This window comes from Ceratocystis lukuohia (assembly GCF_044167205.1).
Source record: "Ceratocystis lukuohia strain C4212 chromosome Unknown Supercontig4_pilon, whole genome shotgun sequence".
NCBI lineage: Eukaryota > Fungi > Ascomycota > Sordariomycetes > Microascales > Ceratocystidaceae > Ceratocystis > Ceratocystis lukuohia.
The window spans coordinates 356,881-381,531 of record NW_027263523.1 but is presented as its reverse complement, the minus strand read 5'-3'; the positions used below and the strand labels follow the sequence as shown (position 1 = coordinate 381,531).

The 24,651-nt window shown below is 51.2% G+C and overlaps 8 protein-coding genes across 8 annotated transcripts; 4 read left to right on the top strand and 4 right to left on the bottom strand.

Annotated features, from left to right (window-relative positions):
• Window positions 1-1,475: 1,475 nt before the first annotated feature.
• On the top strand, window positions 1,476-2,330 carry HOO65_040104 (6-phosphogluconate phosphatase; the record flags this gene model as incomplete). Its single annotated transcript, XM_071002993.1, has 2 exons — window positions 1,476-1,484; window positions 1,602-2,330. 2 exons carry the CDS (start codon window positions 1,476-1,478, stop codon window positions 2,328-2,330), a joined length of 738 nt encoding a protein of 245 aa, XP_070858947.1.
• A 327-nt stretch (window positions 2,331-2,657) lies between these two features.
• HOO65_040103 (trna a64-2 -o-ribosylphosphate transferase) lies at window positions 2,658-4,273 on the bottom strand (the record flags this gene model as incomplete). Its single annotated transcript, XM_071002765.1, has 4 exons — window positions 2,658-2,672; window positions 2,747-3,684; window positions 3,770-3,804; window positions 3,879-4,273. The coding sequence occupies 4 exons, from the start codon at window positions 4,271-4,273 to the stop codon at window positions 2,658-2,660; spliced, it is 1,383 nt and encodes a 460-aa protein (XP_070858946.1).
• Window positions 4,274-4,592: 319 nt separating this feature from the next.
• Window positions 4,593-6,287, top strand: HOO65_040102 (Multidrug resistance protein fnx1; the record flags this gene model as incomplete). The annotated part of the gene is made up of 3 exons (XM_071002745.1): window positions 4,593-4,710; window positions 4,857-5,921; window positions 6,043-6,287. 3 exons carry the CDS (start codon window positions 4,593-4,595, stop codon window positions 6,285-6,287), a joined length of 1,428 nt encoding a protein of 475 aa, XP_070858945.1.
• Window positions 6,288-9,471: 3,184 nt separating this feature from the next.
• Window positions 9,472-10,820, top strand: HOO65_040101 (uncharacterized protein; the record flags this gene model as incomplete). Its single annotated transcript, XM_071002836.1, has 3 exons — window positions 9,472-9,624; window positions 9,904-10,124; window positions 10,232-10,820. The coding sequence occupies 3 exons, from the start codon at window positions 9,472-9,474 to the stop codon at window positions 10,818-10,820; spliced, it is 963 nt and encodes a 320-aa protein (XP_070858944.1).
• Window positions 10,821-11,426: 606 nt separating this feature from the next.
• On the bottom strand, window positions 11,427-12,267 carry HOO65_040100 (Nucleolar protein 16; the record flags this gene model as incomplete). Its single annotated transcript, XM_071002996.1, has 2 exons — window positions 11,427-12,075; window positions 12,152-12,267. The coding sequence occupies 2 exons, from the start codon at window positions 12,265-12,267 to the stop codon at window positions 11,427-11,429; spliced, it is 765 nt and encodes a 254-aa protein (XP_070858943.1).
• An 890-nt stretch (window positions 12,268-13,157) lies between these two features.
• On the top strand, window positions 13,158-19,883 carry HOO65_040099 (COPII coat assembly protein sec16; the record flags this gene model as incomplete). Its single annotated transcript, XM_071002449.1, has 2 exons — window positions 13,158-19,113; window positions 19,258-19,883. The coding sequence occupies 2 exons, from the start codon at window positions 13,158-13,160 to the stop codon at window positions 19,881-19,883; spliced, it is 6,582 nt and encodes a 2,193-aa protein (XP_070858942.1).
• A 571-nt stretch (window positions 19,884-20,454) lies between these two features.
• On the bottom strand, window positions 20,455-21,519 carry HOO65_040098 (uncharacterized protein; the record flags this gene model as incomplete). The annotated part of the gene is made up of 3 exons (XM_071002925.1): window positions 20,455-20,490; window positions 20,538-21,412; window positions 21,477-21,519. The coding sequence occupies 3 exons, from the start codon at window positions 21,517-21,519 to the stop codon at window positions 20,455-20,457; spliced, it is 954 nt and encodes a 317-aa protein (XP_070858941.1).
• A 633-nt stretch (window positions 21,520-22,152) lies between these two features.
• HOO65_040097 (uncharacterized protein) lies at window positions 22,153-23,286 on the bottom strand (the record flags this gene model as incomplete). The annotated part of the gene is made up of 1 exon (XM_071000582.1): window positions 22,153-23,286. The coding sequence occupies one exon, from the start codon at window positions 23,284-23,286 to the stop codon at window positions 22,153-22,155; it is 1,134 nt and encodes a 377-aa protein (XP_070858940.1).
• Between the last annotated feature and the right edge of the window lie 1,365 nt (window positions 23,287-24,651).

Below are 24,651 nucleotides of genomic sequence, written 5' to 3'. Positions count from 1 at the left end.
GTTTTTTTTCTATAGGCGGAGTTATTATTAAATATGTATACTTTCTTTCAATTGCTCTACACACTGTTAATTACCCGTGCTCTTTGTGTACTTTGTTCCTTTGTCCACTCCCTTCCTCGGGCCTAATCAGCCTTGGCAGGGCCTCTATTTTCCTCTCAGGCCCCGTGCACACACCATAGCACTAACTATAAGAGCGGGGAGGAGGACTTACGGGCTGCTTGTCTATTCGCCTGACTGATTAGATGGGCGCCTGCCCGTGTCTGTGTCTGTGTCTGTGTGTGTGTCTATGTCTCTTCTCCCTTGCTTAAAACGGACCGAAGGCCCTGCATAAATATAAATAATCTAAACGAATGATGTTGGACGAGTAGTTGAGTTGGCTAGCTATTTTTGACTCTTGTGTAGTTTTACTTAAGGCCACGCGGATATACATACACACAGACGTAAAATCATCCATAGATATATGAGCAGGCAGACATAGAGACAAAGTGAGTTGACAAGGCGAAACCAAGAGACAAGAAGCCTCAAAATTGTTCGCTCAAATAGCCCCACTAACTTATGACGACATTATTCAAGCTGGGAGTTGGGTAAGTGGGGAAGAAGTGGGGAAGGGAAAGGGCGCGGGGATATTGTGGAGCCGGGGAGATACAAGGTACAAGGAGGGTACAAGGGACAAAAACATGACAAGGGCTGGACAAAGTAGGTCCATGCAGCTAACAGGTACAAATCGACGATAAAGAATTGCGTGGATGAGCGAAAGGACTTAGGACAACTAAAGGCCAGAAAAGAGGGCCGGTATACTCTTTGTAGATTTTGTGGCTGTGGATGTATTTGTGGCTGTAGCTGCTTTAGTCTAGCTCTATAAACAAGACTAAGGGAGCCTCCATTCAGAAACGAGTGGAGCAATGAGCCGCCAAGTTCCTCCCTTTCGAGGCCTGGATGAAAACAAAAAGATAGATGTGCCGTAATAATACTACATAAAAGGTAGCAACTGAAGACGAGGATAATAAAGCCGCAGGCATCACCAGTAAGAAAGATACTGAAGTAAGTAATTGTATTGTATCGAACGAGCCGAAAAACAAGACCCAGAGGCCAAAAAAGGCCATACATTGGCATTGGCCAAGAAAGTGAAAAAGCTACCCCGCTTTTTTACCTTCTCGCTCCAACTAACACTAACAAGAGCCCGAAACAACCAAAACTAACAAGAGCAAATCAGGAAGGCACGCGCAACAATAAAACAATAAACCAGCAAAAGGGAAAGAAGCAAAAATAAAAAAGCTCGCACTCGCGTTCCTTCTAGTTTGGACGTTTCCCAGGTTTCCCATAAGTAACGGGCCTTCTGCCGTGGAACTCTTCACATTCTTCTTCCTCTTCTTCTCTTCATCGTTCATTCACATTGCCATCATCAAAAGTTTGCCTCTTTTTTCAAACACAAAACTGTTTCGATCTTCTCTTTTCCTTTAAACAAATCCGCCACAATGCCTGCTGTAAGTTTATTTCTTCCGGTCTTTCCCTCTTCTCTGATCTAGGCCTAGCCCAACCCCAACCCCGACCCTGACCCCAGCTCCGAGCTTAGCTTCCCCGCTAACCTTTCCTTATTCTAGATCTCGACTGTTCTCTTTGACTGCGACAACACCCTCGTTCTATCTGAGGAGATCGCTTTTGAAGCTTGCGCTGAGCTCATCAACACTATCTGCGCCGAACACAATGTTGCTCTGCCCGCCCCCTTCACTGGCGAGACTCTCTTCACTGAGTTCGTCGGTCAGAACTTCCGTGGCATGCTGAACTCACTTAAGACCCGCTACGGTCTCAGCGTCACCGACTCCCAGATGGAGGACTATGTCAAGCGTGAGGAGGGCGCTGTCATTGCCAAGATCGAGACCTCGCTGAAGCCTTGCGTTGGAGTTGACCAACAGCTGGCTCTGCTGGCTGCTGCTGGAGAGAAGGAGCTGTCTGTTGTTTCTAGCAGTGCCAAGCGCCGTGTCCTGGCTTCCATCCAGAAGGTTGGTCAGGACAAGTACTTCCCTGACGAAAAGGTTTTCAGCGCTGCTACTTCGCTACCTAAGCCCACCTCCAAGCCCGACCCAGCTGTCTACCTGTTTGCTCTTGAGACTCTGGGAAAGACCGCCGGCGAGTGCGTTGCCGTTGAGGATTCCAAGACTGGTACCACCTCGGCTAACAGAGCCGGTATTCGCGTCATTGGCTACACTGGCCCGTATCCCCCTGAGGAGAAGGAAAAGATGGCTAAGGTGCTGACTGAGGCTGGCGCCAATGTCGTCATGGACCACTGGGACCAGTTCCCCGCTATGCTAGCCAAGATTGAGGCTCTGTAAACTCCTTCTATCCCCGTCTCTCTTGTTTTGTGTGCTTCTTTCTCATAATAGCTTCTTTTGTCTTTCTTGTCTATTGCTTCCTTTTTGTTAAGAGGACCCCGAGTTTTTTGTATTTTTCTTCCATTCTTCCCCTGCCATTTTTTGATAGACAAGGCGTAGCCTAGCAGGTCAAAATCCCACGTGTACGTCAAACCAAACACATTTACATGTATACTGTATAGAAAAATTTTCATTTACTTGCTAGATGCCATCATTCATTGGATTTTGCTTTGTGCACGTGCTATCGTTCACGTGGTTAAGTCTTATAACCGCCCTTTTGCACTTTAATTACCCATCAAGTAGCTATTCACACTCTGTAGTGTGTTCCGACTTGGATTCACCTCGGGACAATTCACCATAACCTTTCCTAAACGTACGCGAATTGTTGTCTTGCTAAAGTCGTTAGCCCTTGTACCGGTGATGTCGCGGTAGCTCCCATCATCATTGTACAGAATGCAGCTTAGTGCTAGCGCCGTGCCGACCGAGATGTCCCTGGCTGTCTCGCAGGCAATAACTATGCGAACGGGTTGTCTATTGTCTGGGGATCCATCCTGCTCTTGAATGAATTTTCTGGCGAACTCACAGATCCCCGCAAGCTCTACCCGCAAATTCCGACTTGCCGCCTTATGACGCCCGATGCCACGAGAATATACTCGGCTCCCAGTCGTTGTTACTGGCGCCGTGTCTGGAGTCAGCCGTATCACACACGTGTGCTGAGATTCAGAGGCTAGCGCTTCGCTATCAACAGGCAGCGATGCTACATAGATTCCATGGATGACCTCCAGTAGACCATTTCCCTCGCCAGACCCGCCCTTAGCCGCCAATCGTGTCATCAGCGCCGGTAGCTCTGTCTCCGGCGTTTCCAATAGCTCTGCACGATGGGCCCAGAATAATGGGGCCGTCAAGCCGTGTGCCCACATCTCGGTGTCATCAGCTGCGCCCTGAACGTACCCAGCGCCCGAAGAAATCTCACCACCCCCAGCAGCGCTGCGTGCCGATGCCGTGCAGCAAATTACAGGGCGGAAGTCGGTAAATATCGATTCAGGCGGCGATGTAGGTAGTGGTGTGTCGGGTGTTATCCAGAGTGGGCGTAGCGGCTTAGTTAGTGTTCTGCGTAGCGCCGGCAGGTCGAGCGAGATGCTAGACAAGGTTTGAGCAAACGACGGGATCAATGCACTGATCTGCGCATGCTCAGAGGCTGAGACCACCAAAGGTGGTGTGTGCAGAGAGTGCGAGGAAGTTAATGATGGGAAGAGTAGCATATTAAGCACCGCACACCAGATAGGGATGGTTTTACTGAGAGCGTCGGGCATGCCTATTCAAGGGTCAGCTGCTGTATAGGTACAAGATTCAGGCTGGCCGCTAGCACAGGCCGGAATCCCAGTTCTGGGAATACCTACGCTTCCCTCGCCGCGTAGAGTCTACGATGATGCATCTGCAGAGTTTTCAAATCAGTAAACCGCCCTCTGGTAAAACTTGTCTGCCTTTTTTTATGATGCACTGCCTTACCCATCATCCTCTTCAATCAATCGTAGCAAATGAACATTCAGTCGTCTTGTACTGATCTTCCAAGCATCTGTATGGCCATCGGTGCTCTTGAAATACGCACTGCCGGCCTTGCGCTCAATATCAACATACCAACTGCCACAACGCTCATTAGCTACTAGTTTCCGTGGCGCATAGCTTGCAGCTACGCGATTAACAAAGCAAGAATCTTGTGCTATCGACCGCAACCGATTACTGATGCTAGTGTTGGCTCGTTTGAGGTCGCTAAACAGATGGGAGAGAGACTCCTGCTGGGGTAGAATGATATCTGAGAAACGTATGTTGGCTGTGGCCGACACCGGAGCGCCATGCCCAGGGGTATCCTCAGGCGTCAGTTGTGTATTGTCGGCCTGAGACATGGCATGTTGCTTAACAAGGAAAAACTCAAAAAATAAAATATTCAAGTCCTGTCTTAAAACATGAACTTTTGTTAACATCAATGATTCATTCAGATAAGCCTGGACTAGGGTTATTTCGTTCCTTTGCTTCTGCATTAGGCCCCACTTGTGCTATTGACCGCCTCCGGTTTAGCGTTTAGCGAGCTCAAGCTCCGCCCGCACTTGTATGTACAGGATCTTTCTACTGTTCTTCTATTTAATAGGCCAACTCTATGCTTTTTTAGGTTCCTATCTTCCATTCTATTTGAAAATGGCATAATCGCCATAAACAACCTTCATAATGGCCTCTTCTCATGTCCATCCTACCGAAACCTCACCCCTTCTTGGCGATGTTCCGCCATCGGCGTCTACTGCGACTTCACCCCCAGATGATAACGATGAAATTTCAGTTGTTGCGAGTGAAATCCCCCAGCGCGGCTATACCTGATTCTAGGTGCTACATATCTTGGTATATTCCTGGGTGCTATTGACACCACCGTCATTGCCACCCTCTCAGCCCCCATCTCATCCGAGTTCAAATCCATGCAACTCTTCTCATGGATAGCCACAGCGTATCTGATTTCCAACGCCGCATGCCAGCCTCTTTCCGGCCGGCTGACAGATATCTTCGGCCGCGGGCCAGGATTGGTCTTTAGCAACCTATGCTTTGCACTAGGCAACCTGATGTGCGGACTCGCACACTCTGAGGGCACTATGATTGCTGGTCGCGTAGTGGCTGGTATTGGTGGGGGTGGCATCATGTCCATCGGCACCTTTCTCGCCAGCGACCTGGTACCCTTACGCCAGCGCGGTGTGATACAGGGCATAGGCAATATCTGTTATAGCGCCGGCGCTATGCTGGGTGGCCTGTTTGGTGGCTGGGTCAACGACCATACGGCAAATGGCTGGCGGCTAGCTTTTCTGCTGCTTGTGCCGCCAACCTTGATTTCAGCTGGGTTGGTCGTTGTTCTGGTGCGCGTGCCACCCAAGGCATCGGCGTCAGGTCGCGGATACCTACGGCGCATCGACTTTAGCGGTGCGGCACTCACTGTTTTGTTCCTTGTCCTGCTACTCTTTGGGCTCAATGCTGGTGGCAACCTAGTTCCGTGGACCCACCCACTACCGCTGATATCGCTGTCATTATCGGCCGTAGCATTCGCGGGGTTTGTATGGTGGGAGGGCACTCGTGCCCAGCAGCCAATTGTACCAGTGCGACTCCTAGTGGACCGTACAGTGGGGTTCGCATGCTTGACAAATTTCTGTGTGACCATGGTAATGCTAGCCGTTCTGTTTTACATTCCACTGTACCTGCAGGTTCTCGGGCGTTCGGCTACGGACTCCGGTGTAGTGTTATTATTTGCGCCCATCGGCGTGTCAGTCTGCTCGTTGGGCTCAGGCTACTTGATGAAACGTACGGGCCGGTACCTCACCCTCGGAATCGTCATGGTGGCTATGTTCCAGCTTGGCGCAATGATTACGTTGTCATTTGGACAGACTACGGCCCTAGGCTGGGTTAGGGCGGCTTGCTTTTTCATGGGCGGTGGGTATGGGGCTATGCTGACGGTCACGCTGCTGGCGTGTATCTCGGCCGTGGATCATGGCCAGCAAGCAGTTATTACGGCAGCGACATGTAAGTTGGATGCGAAGTGGGGTTAAAGGAACTAGCAGTGACACTTGAACTGCAGGGTTCCGAGATTGTCCCTAGGCTATTTTAGACTCGGACTCGTGTTTATCTAACTACCTGCTCTTAGATCTATTTCGCAGCCTCGGAAGCACGCTCGGCATCACCATTGCCTCTAGTGTCTTCCAAAACATCCTCAGCAATCGGCTCTGGGACGCATTCGGTGACAAGCCTGACGCTGCAGTCATTATTGGCCGCATCCTCAAGTCAATCGAAAGTATGCGCGATCTTCCTACAGAGTGGCAGGGCCTAGCTGTTGAAGCATACATGGCGGCATTCCGTGGGGTTTGGTTCAGCATGTTTGGCATTGGGTAAGTGCAGCTTGGGGAGAGGGGGTTTCAAAGAGGGTAGCTAGCTAACTTTGCGGTCCTTTCTATAGTGCGGCCGGATTGGTGTGTGTCTGCCTGATGAAGGAACACCATCTTCACGAGACTCTAGACCGACGGGAAGGAAGGTAGAGGGCACGAGGTAAGTATCCGCATGACCAAGTATTTGCATGTTCATGTGATTGATAACAGCATTGTTCTGCATGTATGCGAACCCGCCTCTGTTTATGCAAGTGTCGCAAATGAAAATTCGGGGGCAAGAAAGCATGCAGCCGCTATTAATAAGGATTTGCAAAAAAAAAAAGAAAAAAAAAGGCAACCTCCACCATATATTCTCGATAAATATCCGTCATTCTACCTTTTTAATACTATTTAATGCTCGTGTGTTTCGCAGCTAGAATCTAGAGAATAGTGTCACGCTGCTTTTGCTTGCTCTCATCAGGATCGGTTCAGGCATAGGTTAGCTGCGATCCAGATGCCGCGATCTATGCCATCCTACTTCCTAAAACTGTTGGGTATATACCTGGCCAGAAAGGCCCGGGGATGTCCCGAGGCGATTAGCCATTCAGGCTTAGGCCGAAATGGGAGCAGGGCCAGACGGCGATGTGGCCATCCTTGTTGGTTAATGCGGGAATACAAGCAAGGCTGCCAGTCTCATGAATACGCGCTAAATCGCTGGCGGCCACTCTTAGTCGGAGGTCATTTTCCCACGAATACAAGTGTCCTCCCCTCACCCTCGTTATGCCCCTCTCCTGATAACTCGCTTTTGCCTCCGTCGCTGCCAAGTCAAGAAGCCGTTGGTGACCCTGGCATCCTGCAAATATTGACTCTGTATCTTTAAACGGGCTGCGTCAACAGGCTTTCCTAGCCTGGCTGCCTGCTAAAAGCGGTGGACAGGTCTTCGACTCGGGAGTTCTCATACTGCTACAGATATAGTGAGCGTCCCATTTAATCTACAGCCGATGGGACCCGCTGTCTCTTCCCAGATAATCCTCCTAGTGATAGCCTCTAGGCCGGTGCAGCGCAGGCTATATAACATAGAGTTATAGGCGGATGCAGAAGCAACAAAGCTTGCTTACTAGCAAGTCCTCTGTCATCAGGACAGTTATGACGCTGCAATTACAATTTCTCACGATGCTCCAAGTCGCGAGCTGGGAAGACTGTCTTCATTGGCGAGTTATTGTGCATTCGACTCTTCAGCTAATGGGATCTATTTAGGAGCACCAGGAGAGAGAGAGTAGACCAGCTCGGTACTAGCGCCCAGAGCTCCCCCTCCATTCTACTCCATGTCGGAAGATGTTTGTTGCCCTTTACACGGCACTTCTGCGGTGCTAAATTTAGCAGACAGCGGCTGCTCGAATCTTTAACTAAACGCTCCTAGCCAAGGTTTGCTCAACCTCTTCGTGAAAACTCCTACCTGGAGAACTTGACTCCAGCAGGATAGAAGTCTAGCCCAGAGTAGGACGGACTCAACCGTCCGGTTCGACACAACCCCGACACTGGTTTGAACTGACAGTAACTCAGTTCTGAGCCTAGAAGTGGAAATGGTTGTCTAGATTATGTGTTTCATAGGGCCTGTTTTGGTGTTACTCCCTTCTCACCTAGGTGAAATCCCTTCTTTAACTAGGCACCCACCTTATTAACCAGGCTAGGGACGATGGACCCGAAGATCCTGTCAAAGATAGAGACGAAAGCATGATAAAGGATGAGAAGATAAACAATATTTTTGCAGGAAGCTACCAACCCATGATGAATCACAAGCTGTGAGATATTTGTCGGCTTGTGCGTAATCAATCAGCCTCTTTTGTATGAGAGTTCACAGCCCACAAGTCAGCCCAGAACTAACTAGACAAGGATGACGGATAAAGAAAGGATGAGAGGAAAAGAAAGACAAACAGCGAAATAGTTGTCAAGGCAGGTACTTGAAAGACTATATTGTAGGCCCTAAATTATAGTGCGTGCTTTCCGAGTCAGGCAACTACGGCATATTCATTCTCTTTCCATCTCATTCGGCAGGTTTCTACAAAAATGCAGACTTTTTTTCCGGTTGTATCTTTTCAGCTTCATCTTGTGTGTCGTTAGTCCTTCATTCTTCTCATTCCCCCTGCATTATATCACGCCCACTAAGAAAGGTCACATTCATTCACAGCCTCCATAAATCAGTCACAAGCTTTTTTTCTACTTTCTTTTTATCAGCGTCGCTAGTGCAACAACCCTAGCATGTAAACCCAGAAGGGACCCTCCATCCTTCCTTGACGATGACGACCGTCCATACGATAATGGCCGACTAGGCTACAGTTTCTGCGCTAGACGCGACACACTACCTGACAAAGCCTCCTCTAGCACTGCTCGGTATGCTTCGCTTGGGCATGCATTGCTATTCTTTCTTTATGGCGCTGGTTGGCTGGCTGCCCTTGGTCTTGCATTACCTCCATAAACAAAGCCCCTCGGCTTGGAAATCCTTTCGTGGCGAGCTAGAAAGGGGATCCCTTCTGTAAGAAGAGAAGAGAGACAGGAACATTCATCTCATACGGGGGGTTATGCTGAATGGAGGGGAGCAGCTGTCCTTGTTCACTTACGAGCTAGGATTTGGCCTGGAGAAAGAACTTTACTGCACTGTACTTGCTGGCGGCTAGGGGGCTATTCGTTTGAATAAGATAAACAGTCTAGAGAAAAATTCTGGGCATCCGCAAAGTCCGCTCTGCCTTGTTGTCGCAATATTAAATCCAGCATAGGTAAGTCCTGTTTCCCTGGGGCTGGGCTGGGCTGGGCTGGCAGACAAGGCAAGCAAGCGAACGGAAACAAAGAATCGCTCTTATTTGTACGTTGTTTTTCCTCTTTCGAGACCCTCCTGTTTGTAATCCATTTCTTTTCCTCCTCCTTTCATTTTGTCTGCTTTATTGATTCCTGATTGATTTCCTGTGAACACGACAACACAAACAAGAAAAGACTGCCAAAAACACATTGGCCAGTTCCACCTTGCTCGTTTCTCTACACACCTTTATCCGGCTTTTCTCATCTTGATTTATTCGACCTAATCCAACCACATACATCGCAGACATACGCAAATCTAGCCTCGGCTCTATCCAATCCGACCTGGTCTGGCCCGGGTCTGCTACTGCCACTCGTGCTGCGCTTTAATATCCGTTTTTCCTTCTCTTCCTCTGCCCCTCATGGCACTCAACATCGACGAAAACAACGTGCCTAGGTTCAAGCTTATGCTGCATGCTTTTCAGATCGTCTGTGTCTTCATTGCCTGGATCTGCGAGATTGTTGTGTTCAAAAATGCCAAGATAACTAGCAACAATGGTTGGGTCTTCGGCCTGGTACGTCTATCTCTGTCTTCCGGCTTCTTCATTCCGTCTCCCCTCCTCTGTCTCCTATGTTGTTCATGTGGTGTATTTCTCGCGGTGTCCAAGCTTCCTCGGCTCGCTAGGTTTCCTAGCCGCTTTCCGTCCTGTCCGTTTATGACGCAGCTTTATTTATTATATAGCAGTGGCAAACATAGAAACCAGAGCAAGCTTGGACTCACCCACATATGCACTTCACGTACCTGTCAAATCTTGCTATACTGGATGCTAATGCAAGTCTCTACTCCCTTCTAGTGCTTCATGTCCATTCCCGCCTGGATCTACCTCGTCATGACCCCCCGTTTCGACAAGACTCGTCGCTTCGCCGAACCCCACGCCATGCTGACACTCGACGTCATTTTCACTATTCTGTGGCTATCCGCCTTTGCCGCCCAGGCTGCCTACAACTCGTACGGAAAATGCAAGGGCGCATGCGGTGCGTCCAAGGCCATTGTTGGTCTAGGTGTACTAACTTTGTAAGTCTACGAATAGTACTGTTGCCACATGTTCTTTCAACCACTCGCTAGCGCTTACTTGCTGCTTTAGCATTCATTATTTGATCTCTTACTGACCAGAAACAAAGCCTCTCGTGGATTCCCTGCATCATTCTCAGCATGTACACCCTGCAGTACTACAACAACAACAGCAACTATCTTCCTGGATATGAGCAGAAGCGCCGCTTTGGAGACTCCTCTATTGACCCCGACAAGGCTGCTTTCTCCATGAACGCTCACGACGAAGATGCCTATGCCTCGCTCAACGATGACGACCGCGATCCCGGTCGTAGCGATGAATACGCCAGCGGCGCGTATGGCGGCAACACCACATATGATCCATCGCGGTTAGAGCTCTATGATGAAGGCGACAGCCACGTTAGCGGCCTGACCAACACCCACAACGGCGGTGGCTACGGTAGCTACGGCGGCGGTGGTAATGGCGGACGGTCCCCAGCACCAGTCTTTGACAGCAATACAGAATACACTGGCACGATGAATAGCAGATATGGCGCCAGTCCTGTGCATGATGAAGGCCCCCACAATCTGTACGCGGACCACAGCGCTATTAGCGGTATGTCAGGCGGTGGTGGCCATCATGACGGATCGGCACCATATGGGCCCGATGACATCTCGGCTGCTCGCTTCCCAACCGGAAATTATGACCGTATGGCGTAATGCGGTGAGCACCACGAGATTATGTCTTGGTGGTTGAGGTCACTATCGGTGACAGTGACCGGCGTTTCTTGAAGTTTTGAGAGACTTTATCTGTCTCTTGGGCCATCAGCGCGTTTTTGATTCTGTTTTTTATTATATTCCTGTCTTGTATTCCCGTGTTTTTTTGATGTATTGTACTGTTTATTCTAACGAATTGTTTCTTTTTGTTATTGGGTTGTCTTGGACGTTTGTTTAGGGGTCATTCTTTTTCATAGAAGGGAGCACGAGGGAAGGATGAGTGAGAATGTGAGCAACTAAAGAGATAAACCATCTTTTTTGGATAGCAAATAGCATGAATATAAACAAGTAACAACGATATCGAGAGAGGAGACCTAGTAACTGAGTGTTTGTGAACTGCAATGTGCTGACTGAATGAATTAATAAAACAGAACAAACCCTAGAATAAACCCTAGACCCTAAAGAGATGTGTATGCATGTCCCTTTTGTGCTCTTATGCACTTAAATTTCCTTTCTTTTTTGTTTTACACTTCAGGCAAGACGCAACATGATTGTCTAACTTTCATTGCCCCCTCTGTTCCTTTATACACCGTAGTTTTCTCTGTGAACCTATGCTCGCTCTTTCTCGGCCTGTACCTTGCGCCAGCGCTTTAACCGCTTGGTCAAATCACCTACTGTTTGCTGGAAGGGATTCAGCTTGCGGTCCCAGGCCATGGCACGAACATCGTCACCATGCTTGGCAACTAGACGATCTAGCCATTCACTCTCCTGCTCACTCTGGAAGCGCGTCTGCTTGGCAACGGGCAGCCGGCTTTGGCGCACAAGTGCTTTTACAACGTCGTTGTCATTCTCATTGTCGCTGATTCCAGCCCAGTCCTCCCAAGTAGAAGCAGCGGTAGAAGTGTTGGTGGTTGTAGTATGAGTGGGAGTGCTGTTGTCTTTGTCAGAGTCACTGTCGTATGCCGCTAAGGGATCGTTGAGCGGCTTGAACCCTTGTATGTCGGAGGATGGGCCAGACGAAATTACGCGGATAATACGGCCATCGGCATCACGCTCAACACGGGCTTCGCGGATCGCGGGGATGCCAGAGGCGGCACCGCCTAGTGCGGAAGATAGGCCAGGTGTGCTAGGAATCTTGGGCTTAGGGACAGCATTTGTCGCTTCGGCAACGGTAACTTCGACACCGCCAGTGGGGGCTTGCAAACGAGCAGCAATTCCAAGGCGACGATAGTTTTGGCTGAGAGTCTGTTTTTTGTCCCTAGAGGGGGGGTAGAGGAAGAGGGGAGGACGTTAGTTTTGAAAATGGATGCATGTGAGAGGTGGGAGAAACATACCAGTTCTTCGCAATGATGTTGTTGCCCATAGGGTTCAACGCCTTCTTGCGGCTGTTGGGCACAACTACTTTGGGTCTGGAGGACCTGTTTTTGCGCTTCTGGAGTTCGCGACCCATGATGGAGAGAGAATCGGTGGGTGATTAATTGTGCGTAATGATTCTGTTGGTGGCGGTGACTGGAGTTAGGGTTGTTTTGAGTAGAGCGCCAAGTAGGAAACAGAGAAAAAGGCTATGAAGAGGCTAGCTAGGAGATAGATATGTCGTTGAATTGAGTGGAGATGATGATAATGGTGATTGCTCGAAACCGTCAAGGTAAGGTCGGCCAGAAATTTTGAAAATGCTTATCTTATCGGGAATCCTGCAGGCTGGCAGCTGTGGGTCATGTAATGACAGCTGGCGGGAATGCTAGCAGTCACCTGGCACAAAGACACCTTGCAGCTTAGCTTCGGCCGTGTACTAAACAACAAAGATTCTTGTTTCAGGTGATGAATGCCTATAAGCACGGCTTATTTATGGTCTATTTTAGCCCTGTAAATGTCGCAAGCGAACTGTAGTTATAGTATTTATAGGGGGCTTTTCAGCGCTACTCACACAGGCCAAACTGTCTTGAAGGCAGCGACAAACACAAAGTCGAAATTATCACGAGCACAATTTTTGTGCCTCATTTTCTCTCTTTCATTAAGGTCAATTTTGCAGCCATAAATCCAATCGTCATTTTTTTTCTTCATTTTTGTTCGTTTTTGTTTCTTCATGGCTTTTTAATCTTCTTTTACAGCGTCTCTTAACTAGCCCGTAGACAAAGCCTTGTTGATGTCGTTGCTCTGAGTTGAAGCCGGTCAGCCTTGAGCAAATAAGAAGACAACAACAGATTGGCTGCTACATTTCAACTCTAGCTTGAGATTTGGCCACTATCATTGGAATTACTAGAGAAAGAAAAATAGATACAGAGCGATACAGAGACACAGACACAGCGACACAGCGACACAGCAACCACTCTTGCTATAGCCATGTCTTCTTCATGGCATCCAGCTTTTATGCCTAGCGCCGCCCATGCTGGTACTTCAACGCCCGAAGCAGCTTCAGCTGAGAACCCCGGAACTTTGGTGTCTGGAACTGCGGCTTTGCAGGAACCTGCTGAGATTCTAGCTGCACCTTTAGAGCTCAGTACAGCTTTAGCCGGGTTTGATCAGCAGGAATCTCAACAGTCACCATCACAAGCGGTACTAGCATCAGAATCAGCATCAACACCAACGTCAACAACAGCTGACATTCAACCGAATACGGCTCCCGAGTCTACCACTACACCCATTGCTGCATCTGCTAAGTACGACTGCAACGGCGACTCCGATGCCGAAGCCGCCGCCGAAGCCCGTGACTCTGTTGATCCTACCGACCCTTCCCCCGTCATATCTCCCCACTTTGTCGAGCCTAAGGCCGGCCACTGGAGCAGCATGTCTTTTGCTCGCACGGCTCAGGAAGTCAACTTTGACGATGATGATGGTGGCGAGTGGGGTTTGCAGCGCACCGCCACAGACCCTTTCCGCTTCATGGCTCCTAATGAACGCTCCAACTCGTTCCCCGTTGTGCCACCATCCGCCCATCATAGCCGGCAGGCTTCGGAGGTCCATCCTATGCCCGATGCTGCTACAGCTGCCCTGGCTTCTGTCCCGGCTGGTGCTGATGATGGCCACTTTGATACTCCGCACGGGGCACATAATGCATTGACCCAACATCCCTTTGATGGTGCCGATGGAGATGACGATGGTGAAAACGCTTGGGATTTGAAGCCCGTAGATGAGGATATTCTTGGCGGTGCTGTTGCTGACGGTTATCATGATGATGGCTTTGGCGCTGGCTCACGCTTTGAGGAGGGTGTACCTTTGATAGCACAGGCTGAACAAGAGATATCACCAGCTGTTGCTGACAATGGCAGTGCCTTTGTTGCTGATGAGCCCGATGCTGATGATGACGACTTTTTCTCCCGTGCGGCAGCCGTTACTTCTACAATTGAGGCTTCTAGTACCGAAAACGGCGGTGAAAATATTACTTCTCCTGTCTCTCATCCTCCTACTCTAGAGCGAAAATCTACCATTCAGGCCATGGGGTCACTCAACATGCCCCAAGAGACGGCGGTTACCACGCCCCTAGAGAGCATGGCAGAGGAGTCTGGAAGCTCTCCAGGAATACAATCAGAAGGGGCCAGAAATACTCCAGAGATGCAGTCTGAGAAGACTGAAATTGTCCCCCAGACCCAGACGGTTATTGAGAACACAAGCGGTCCTGAAAAGGCATTTGCTGACGACAGCGATGCAGCAGCAGATGAAAGTGGCTTCTTTGACGAGATTTCTCAACATGCCGCTGCTACCCCTGCTGCTGACCCTGCCCCCAGTCTTGAGGCTAAGTGGGATCAAGCGTTTGCTGATGACGATGACGATGCTGGCTTCCTCGACGGCCCAGGCCCTGAAGTTGATGTAGATGGCTTCCTTAGCAGCGACGATGGTAGCCTTCTTGAGGATGATGACGATAATGTTGATGCTCTAGCGGCTCAAACTGCTGCTTTAAACATCGATGTTCCGGCCTCTTCAGCCCAGGCTATTTTACCTGCTAATTCCAATTCATACCTCCCTTCCACGGCTGGCCCCTACCAGAATCTAGATTCGGCCGCCGGAATTGCTTCAAACCCATATGCTCCAGTTGCTGCTAGCCCAGCCACCGCCGCATCTGCATACAACGCAATGCCACCTCCGGCTAGGCCTGAATTGCAAAAGGTGGCAAGCTTCGCCGATAGGTCCAAGAGCGGATACACTTCTCCATATGATCTTCCAATTGACGTTAAGCCTCGTAGACGTCCAAGTGCTCAGGCTGTTGTGCGCCCGGGAGCTGCGTCAACCGCCCCGCCGTCGGGTAGCCAGTACTTGCCAGGGGTAGGTCAAGCTGTGCCGCCTTCTAGTAGTCAATACCCACATGAAACTACCCCCTCTACTGGCCCTTACGCTCCTGCCGGCTCTCTTTCTGCCCAGCAAACCCACGCTGTGCCGTTTCGTAGCTCCAGCTTTTCTTCTTCAGCCTATTCTCCCGTTCCTCCTGCAGCACCTGCTATGGCTGCTTCACCTTACACTTCTGGCATACCGCCTTCTTCTGCCCCCCCTGCTCCTAACATGGCATTGAGCCCTCCTGGGTCCCGTGATGCATCGTCTATGGCTCCACCTCCAGTCCCAGGCTCTGGCCCGCCATTGGCGCGGCCGTCCCTCGTGTCAAAGGGCAGCGGCTTCTTTGAAGATCTTCCTATTGTGGCTAAGCCTCGTTCGGGGTTAAGAGCGCCTGGTGCGCACGCTGCATCTCCTGGTGTTGTTGGGCCTCCTGCTGGGGGGCTGGGGGCTTCTGGAGCTGCCGGTGGCTATTTCCCTGTACAACCGTCGCCTCTGGGACCAGTGGCAGTTCCTCAAGCCGGCTCCGGTCTACAAATGGTGCCCCCTCCTGTTCAACCTCCTGTGGCCCAGCCTCCCTCAGCCCAGTCCACTTCTGTCCTTGGCCTTGTTTCTCCTGACCGCGTAAACCCCTATTCTCCTTCGCCTACTACTGCCGCTGGCGGGGCAATGGTTGCACCTCCGTCGTCAAGATATTCGCCCGCTCCTTCAGCTGCTGTTCCGCCTGCTGGTCAACACCCAGCCTCCGCTCCTCCTGGCTCCGGTCCACCTCCAGCACTTGTCAGTCGCTATAGTCCTGCTCCCCCGGCCTCTCGCCCTACCTCGTCATATGCTCCGGCCGTTCCAAATCCTGCTTTGCCGCACCAGCCACGGACATCTAGTCCCTTAGCATACATGGAAGTACCTGGAAACGAGGGCCAGGGCCATCACCCAACCCTAGAACGTCGGAGTTCACACAGCTCTCAATATGAGTATAAACAGACACGTGTGTCGTCTTTGCCACCTACCCGCGAGGTTGACGAGGACAGTAGCCAGCCCAATGAATCTGTAACTGCGCCGGTAAGGAATCCTAGTCATGACTCCCGCTACAGTCCGGCTTCTGCTTCGGCAATACCAGCATCTCTGCCCTCCCGGTCTACTCCCCCGCCGGCTCAGAGCCACGTGCCGCTTCATCCTTCAGCTCAGTCGACGCTTTCGCCTCCAAAACGTACAAATGCCAACTATGTCCCTAATCTGTCATCATCCCCACGCAAGAGCTATGCTCCTAATGCCGGCGCTTCTGGCGATATGGCTGAACGCCAAACATCAGGATCGCATGTCCCTGCAGCTGCTCCTCCGGCTACATTGAACCCTTATGCTCCTGTGGCTGTTTCGGCGGCTGCCCAGGCTCCTTATACTCCCGTCTCGCCAGTCCCATACACGCCCATTACCGCTGCCCCTGGCCAGAGCTCTATGCCTACACCCACTGGCACGACTGTAGGAGCGCAATATCCGGCGTCTGTGCAGCAACCTGCTCACCGTGCTAGAGCCCCCAGCTTGACACTGAATCTTATCCCACCGACTGATGGCCGTGAGCATGACCCACTTCAGCGTTGGAAAGGCAATCCCATAATCTCGTGGAGTGTTAGTGGCAACATTGTCACATCGTTTCCTAAGAGCATCCCGCGTTATACAGCTGGAGTCTCGGCCCCGACAGTGTTCCGCACCGCTGGTGAGATTTCAGTGCACCATATCAAAGATATGGTACCGCTGGACGAGAGATTAGTCCACTTCCCAGGCCCTCTCAAGGGCAAGGGAAAGAAAAAGGAGGTGGTGGCATGGCTATCATCAGGCATTGAGGCACTGGAACGTGAGCTTCCTGATCTGCAATTTGCCGGCACGCTTTCTCTAGAGCAGAATCGAGCCGTTGAGCGTATACTGCTTTGGAAACTGCTACGTATTATGGTCGAGAATGATGGCGCTGTTGACGGTAGTGAGACTGTCGTAAAGGCTGTACGCGAACTGTTGACCCCAGGGTTGGATAAGTCTGTTGCCAACGATAGCGGTGACTCTGACTACCTAATGAATCCGATACAAGGCATTTCCTCTGGCCATATCACCGGCAAAAGTAGTGGAGTTGCCGCTGAGGCTGTTGACTCAACCGTTATAGATCAGATTAAGCGTTTCCTTGCTTTGGGTGACGGCGAGAAGGCTGCATGGGCTGCAGCTGATAAGCGTCTTTGGGGACATGCCATGTTGATTGCCAACTCTGTATCTACTGATTTGTACAAGCAAGTAGCCCAGGAGTTTGTGCGCAAAGAGGTCAACTACGCCAACCACAAGAACGAGTCTCTGGCAGCCTTATACAAGGTCCTATCGGGTAACCCCGAAGAATGTGTAGATGAACTTGTGTCATCGCATGCACGTGCTGGTTTGCAACTCGTAGCGGCTGCTCCGGCCGCGGCTAGCGGGCTTTCAGGCGATTCGCTCGAAGGTCTTGACAAGTGGCGTGAGACGGTCAGTTTGATCCTGAGCAACCGCAGTTCTGGCGATCTCCAGGCTCTAGTAGCCTTAGGTGACCTGTTATTAGGCTATGGACGGCCAGAAGCTTCTCACGTGTGCTTCCTTTTTGCTAAGAGTGCCGCGGTCTTCTCTGGTCTTGATGATCCCCGTGCCAATTTTGTGCTGGTGGGTGCTGATCACCGTGGCCAGGCCGACCAATTTGCAAAGGAAATCGAACCTCTTCTGCTGAGCGATGTCTTTGAATATGCGCTGTCTCTTGCGCCGGTCGGGACATCTGCTGCGGCCTATGTTGGTGCCCCCCATTTAACGGCCTATAGGCTGCATCTAGCCATGGCCCTAGCCGAGTATGGCCACCGTGACAAGGCTCTGCAGTACTGTGAAGCCATTATCACAGCCATGAACGCTCAAACCCGCCGTTCGCCATACCACCATCCAATCTTGGAGATTACGGTTGATGATCTGCTGAAACGCCTGCGAAGTGCACCCAAAGAGGAGACCAACTCATGGTTGCCTAAGCCGAGTATGAACAAGGTTTCCGACTCCATGTGGAACCGCTTCAACAAGTTTGTTGCTGGTGATGGTGAGGATGGCGCTGCTGATGCCTCGGGCTCTGAGGCTGGCGGTGGCGATATCGGTCCCTTTGCCCGAATTGCCGGTGGTACACCGACTATTAGCCGCTCGCCGTCTGTTGCCAACTTTTCCGATGCCTATCCTACGGGGATGCCGAACCTGGCTGGCCCGCTACACGCTGCATTCCCTGCTGGCATGGCTTCGCCCCCTTCGGCCCTGAGCATACCTCCAGGAGGTCGTGCTACGTCTCGCTACGCCCCATCACCTATGCTTTCGTCATCCGTGCCCGCTGTAAACCCTTATGCACCTGCATTGCCGGGTCAACCTATGTCGGATCATGGATCCAGTCGTGTGGCTTCGCATGAGGCTGTTCCTGGACAGCCACCTACAAGTTATTTTGGAGGCGGTCATTCGGCGCAGCCTACACCTCCTGCGGCTGGACTGTCGTCACCATCGCTGAAGTCGCCGATAAGCTTCTCAGCTGCTCAGGGCCAGAGCCTGACATCCCCATATGCACCTATGCCGCCCGCAGAGCCCCAGCCACAGACGCAGGCGCCAGCATCCTCGTCTATTCAAGATGCTTCTCCTGCCGCAACTTTCTTGCCTCCATCGTATAACCCGGGTTACGAACCTGAAGCTGAGAACAAGTCTACGAATCCTTCTGTAGCTGATTCCACTTCCGGCGATGCAGCAGCTCCTGCAGACACAACCACTACACCTACAACCTCTGGTGGTGGGGGTTTCGAACCACCTTCGTTTCAGCCATATAGCTATGAACCACCATCGTATGAGCCAGGTGAATCGCCAACATCTGACAATGACGAGGCGCCGAAGCCAAAGAAGAAGAGCTTCATGGATGATGACGACGATGATATTCCAGCACTTAAACGGCCACAGGCCACAGAGAAATCAGAGCGTGATCGGGAGAATGAAGAGATGTTCCGCCGAATTGCAGAGGAAGAAGGTATGTATAGTCTGAACGTCGCACTTTGTCTATGGACCACACTGTTTTACGTCACATCGCCACAAATCCCTGTTTTATTCTGCCTGCCGATTTAATCTCCCATCTATACCGATGCCTGTCTATAACCTACTAACACACTCACAGCTAAAAAAGCCGAAGAAGAAAAAGCCGCCAAAGCTAAAAAAGGCTGGGGCTTTGGTGGCTGGTTTGGTGGCAAGAAAGAGACTGCGAGCCCTCAAGCCACTAGCTCTGGTAATGCACCAGCTGATGCACCTAAAGCGACACGTGCCAATCTTGGCGAAGCCTCATCCTTTGTCTACGATCCTGATCTGAAGCGTTGGGTCAATAAGAAACCTGGTGCTGACACCACCGAGGCTAAGAAGCCAGCGCCGCCGCCGCCGCGTTCTTCGGGCTCTACCCCGGCTACCGGCGGTACACCACCTTCGGGCCGCGGTACTCCGCCACCCCCCGCCCGCACCGGCAGCGTCCCACCACCCATGGGTGGTACACGTGGATCTCCCAGCACGATGGCCCGTAGCGCAAGCATGGCGAATTTATCAGGTGGACCGCCTGCACCAGGCGGAGCGCCACCATTGCCGAGCAGTGGAAGCGGAGGACCCCCGCCATCGCGTCCAGGCACAAGCATGTCTAATGCTAGTAGCATTGATGACCTGCTAAGTGTAGCGCCTCGTGCAAAGGGCGCCAAAAATAAGAAGCGTGGTGGGAGATATGTGGATGTTATGGCGAATGGGGCGCCGTCAGGACTGTAAGTAAGTGTTTACGTGGAGGGTGGTGTGTAATGTGTAAAATGTGGAGATTATTAAAGGAGGGAAAAGAGAAGGACGATAGAAAGATATATTGGCGGCTTGCAGTTGTGAGGGCCATAGAGGGAGAGATGTACTATTATGCGCCGTCTGGTCTATGTTATGTTTTTTTGTTAAGTTTTTATTTCCGTTTCTCTTCTCATTTTACTCATTCGTTCAGTTTTTCTGCTCCGACATCCCAATAGTTTTGATGCACTTCGACTTTGCTTTTTTAGCTGCTAGCTAAATCCATATGCATATATCTAGAAGATGGCCCTGTAAACAGTCGCGTTTCTGTCCGTACGTTGTGTCTGTCGCGTACGCGTCTCCCCCCTTCATACCTTTAATAAGTCGTATGGGGTCTAGGAAATTGTCATACGCTGTACGATTGAACGTAGTACTATAGCCACCAGGATGTTAGCACATATACACATAGACACGCCCAGCCCCATTCTTACTCTCACTTACCGTAATCACTGAATCATCCGACCCTGGCTCATCTACATGTGTCACATACACATACAGAATCAACGCATGATCATGCGAAAAACACGCAATCACCCGTCCATCCAGCCTACCCACACTTAAGACCTTACTCCAATCGCGACCATCCACATGTACCGTAGCCCACATGTCTGGCCCACCCTCGCGGTAGCGCGTGCTCGGATGCTCTGCCAACGGCATTGCCAGCTGTGCGGGATCCAGCGCCGGATTAACAAGGCCTCGCCACTCACTCTCGACTGCACTGCCATCCGTGGCCGCGCGAAGGCGTAGCCCGCCGTGCATATTAGCGCTCAGCGCAAGTTTCGGGGCACGCGTGCTGCTAGTCCCGGAGGTTGCGCCGCCGCTCAGGGTCGATGCCGGGCCTCCACCGCCGCTGCCAGCCCCGCCAGCTCCCGAGACCGTGCCCGAGGCAAGACGCGTAAAACGGTCGGACATGGCTTTGAGCTGCAGCAGTGGTGGTAGCTGGATATGCACGTCGGGCTCACGCACTTTAGGTTGCATGATGGTTTCGACCGTGGTCGGATGTAGCACGCGTACGGGGATGTCCTGAGTGATGATCTTCTCGCGCTCGCGACGGAGTGACATTTCCATCATCGCTGCAGCATCGTCATCACCAAACCCAAATTCATCTGCACCCCCGGGCCGAGTAGGTGCGCCCCCACCTCCGCCTCCGCCGGACACAGTCCCGGCGGCTGTGATGGTCATGGAGAGCACAGGAAGGCCGCCTTTTTTGGTTAGCCGTAGCGTCGTGCTGATCGCGTTGGCTGCAGAAGCTGACTTGAGCGCACGCTGGAGAGGTTGCATGGGCAGCTCGAGGTTGATAGTATTGTTCTCCTCGGCAGACTGAATACTGTAGTTGTCAAAGATGAGGTCTGCCGATAGCGAGGCCCATACTTGACTACCAACGTCGGGGATGACCGTTATTCGCACAGAGTCATCATCCAGCCTAACCCAAGCAATCTTCTCTAGGGAGCCTACTGCTGCCGTGAGTTCTATGAAGAAGAGTTAGAAAGGGGATTAACCAGACGGACGGAAGAGGAGGAAGCGGGCAGGTACTTGAGAAAATGCGTGGGTTGCGGATTTCCGTCTTGAAGCGCATGTTAAAGGGAGGCTTGATGGGGCAGAAACAGGTGGTATAGAGTGGGCGCTTGAAGAGACGTGGTAGTAGTTTTAGCTTGGTGAGGCTTAAAGAAAAGATGAAAAGTTGGTGATAAGAGGAAGAAATATTGAAGCGAGGGGAGTCGCAGAAATGGCGAGGACTTTTCCCAAAGAAAATATTTTCAGCAACTAAACAAGAAAGAGCGAAAACCTTATGGTCACAGATGCGACGATATTCCGTGTAAGTGGAAGTTACGAATCGATGTTCTTTCCCACAATTATCAGGGCGCGTTGACATCTGTAGGCAGGTATGTGTACAGTGTGAAAAGTGCGATTAGTACGAGATGCCACTGTCCTGGCATCAGCCAGCAAGAGTAAGGCCTAAGCTGCAGGTGTCACTATAGAATTAACCAGAGGCAAACCCAAGCTTTGTCTAACTAGGTAAGTTAAATATACATTTCAAGTAGATGTATTACAATACAGATTCCAACAAGACAAATCCAAGCCCAGCAATAAACTAACAGTCTCCTATAGAACAATGCCGATATGATGAACTCCAGACCCAAAAACAGTACCAAATCAACGCTCAAAACAAAGGAACTAAAAGAGAAGAGCACCCTAGCTAGCCTCCTTACTACCCCATGTAGTACGCATGGTCCGTGGGATAGCACCGAGGCCGGGGCTGAGGCTGTGTATAAACACGGGATTCGGTCTGGGTGCGGCCAATAGCATCTAGGCTTGAAACTAGATGGTGATCATCCATTATGAGCCCACCAAAGTCGGTGTAGTTCCCGAGCCCGCCTAACGGACCATAGAGGTCAGCTGGAACCAACTCCGAGGTCTGACCTAGTGACATCCGGAGCTGCAGCGGCAGATCGCCACAACCTTCAAGCATCTTGGCTTCTAGCATGGCCTCAGCCATATCAACGCCTGAATCTGCCATCATACTTGCGCTCCCACTGTTGGCAGAGCCATATGCTACAGTAGGAGAATATGCTGCAGCGAAAGATGCAGAGCCAGGCAACGACGACGATGACAGCGATGAGGAGAGTGGGGTTGGCGGGAATGTGCAGGTCGACGGAGACACTGAAAGGTATGAAGAGCAAGATGAAGAGACGGATAGTCGTGGGGCTGAGAACGGGTTATGGCTAGTGTAGCCGTCCCGGAAGATGACAGGGCTAGGCGGACACTGCACATGATAGGGCGAATGCGAGCGCGAATTAGGTTGGAACTGGGTCTGCGGCTGGTTCTGGTACTGTTGTTCTTCGTGCCACCCCCAGGACATCATTAAAGCCTCAATAGACTCTGGTGTCGGCAGGGAGTCATAAACAAAGCCAGGAGCAAGCCCGGACCCAGGGGCGCTACTAGAAGCAGCAGTCGATTCCTCATGCTTGACAGCCGGTATTCGCTGCTGCTCCGTCTGTACCTCTGCCTTTGTCTTGGCCACCGGCAATGACAAGCCGCGTAGCTTCCCACGCGATGCAACTCCCACGCCCCAGGTCAGGCGGGTTTTGTAGCCAGAGCATTCAGTGCCAGCGTCAAGGCACTGCTCACAGTAGGGCCGACGGCGATCGCACACAAGGTTCTTTTTAGCACATGCAAAGCAGTCGTCAGAAGCCCCACGGCCTAGAGGCGCCGGGCGACGGCGGCGGCGACGGCGTTTGCAGGCAGCGGTGGCTGTGGGTATGGCTGTGGGCGTGGGTGTAGCTTTAGTTGTGGCGGTGGGAGGAGCGGGGGAGGCGATAGGGAAGGAGATGGCGGCGGTCATGTTTTTGTTGGCTAGTAGGTAGGAAGAAAAGAGAAAGGAAAATGGAAACGGAAAGCAAGATAGAGAAAGATGCAGCACGCTAATCAAAGAAGAATGAGAAGTAATAGAAAAAGAAGAAAGAGAGAAGAAAAAGAAAGAAGCAGCTCAACACTAAAGGCAGGCCCTTCGCTCAATACCTGTTAGCAACCTCTTTACCACACAAATAAATAAATTAGGCTCGGTATCTCGTCCTCGCAGCTTTGTTAGTCTTCTTCTCGCCCACTGGCCAGTCTATAGTTCTAGATTTGCTGGCGGCTAATTGCTAGGCACCAAGTCAAGCAAAAGTGCATCTAAGCTGTTCGGCATCAAAATCAGGCCAAGCAAAAGAACCACCCAAAAGTAGTAAAGTCTAGTTGAATCGAAGACCGGTCAAGGGGCGGGCAGGATGAAGGAGCAGGGTCCTAGTTGACAAGGACGACAGGGAGTAGAGCAATAGTGGAGGGAAGAAGGGGACGAGAAGAGTGGAAGTGAAGAAGGGAGAGGGAGGAGGAGATAAATATAAAAATAAGCGCAGGCAGACCAGCATCATATAGAACGATGATCGCCGGCCGGCTAGTCGTTGTGCTTGCTTGCGACTAGACATGACCCGGTGCTTATGAGCCGTCGTCATTGTCTCCAGTCAAGCGTAGACCCACCAAGCACCAAGCCCGCTTAGAAAGTCAATATTGCGACAGGCCAAACGAAGCCCAGTATTTGATATGTCTTTGTGTCTGTGTTTCTAGCTGTCTTTTCATGTGCCTCCCTCTTTCTCTCTCCGTCTTCCCCTTGCATCTTTCTCACGTGGGTGAGAAGGGAAAAGACGGGGAAGATGGCGTCATTGAGAATAGGCGCAGGTCATACAAGGCAAGACAAGACAACAGACAAGCACCCCCCTCCCCATAGCAGGGCTGGCTGACAGACGAGAGACAACAAAAACACGAGAGCCTAGTGTGGCTTTGCAACGTTGTCTATCTGTTTCTCCTTCTCTCGCCGCCCTGCCTCGGCTCTCGTCACACTAGCCACGACAGCCGAGCGAGGCCCCCCGGTCTCTTTTCACGGCCATGGCCTTCCATCACTCATAGATAGCCAATAAAAGGGAGTTTTTTTTTGGGTCTCCTCTTTTTAACTTCTGGTTAGCCAACAACAAAAGATCTTGGCTCATTCTTTCTCTTGTTTCTTTTGTTTTCTCTCTTTTCTCCGTGTCAAGTACTTGCAGGTTCAAGGGGAGGATCTCGAAGTAGACAGGTCATCCCCTGTTCGAGCTTGATCCTGGCCGAGATGGCTGTTTCTATTGAGACAGCTCCAGGGTTGTATACCCTTATATTCAGTTGCCGCCTCAGAACCGCT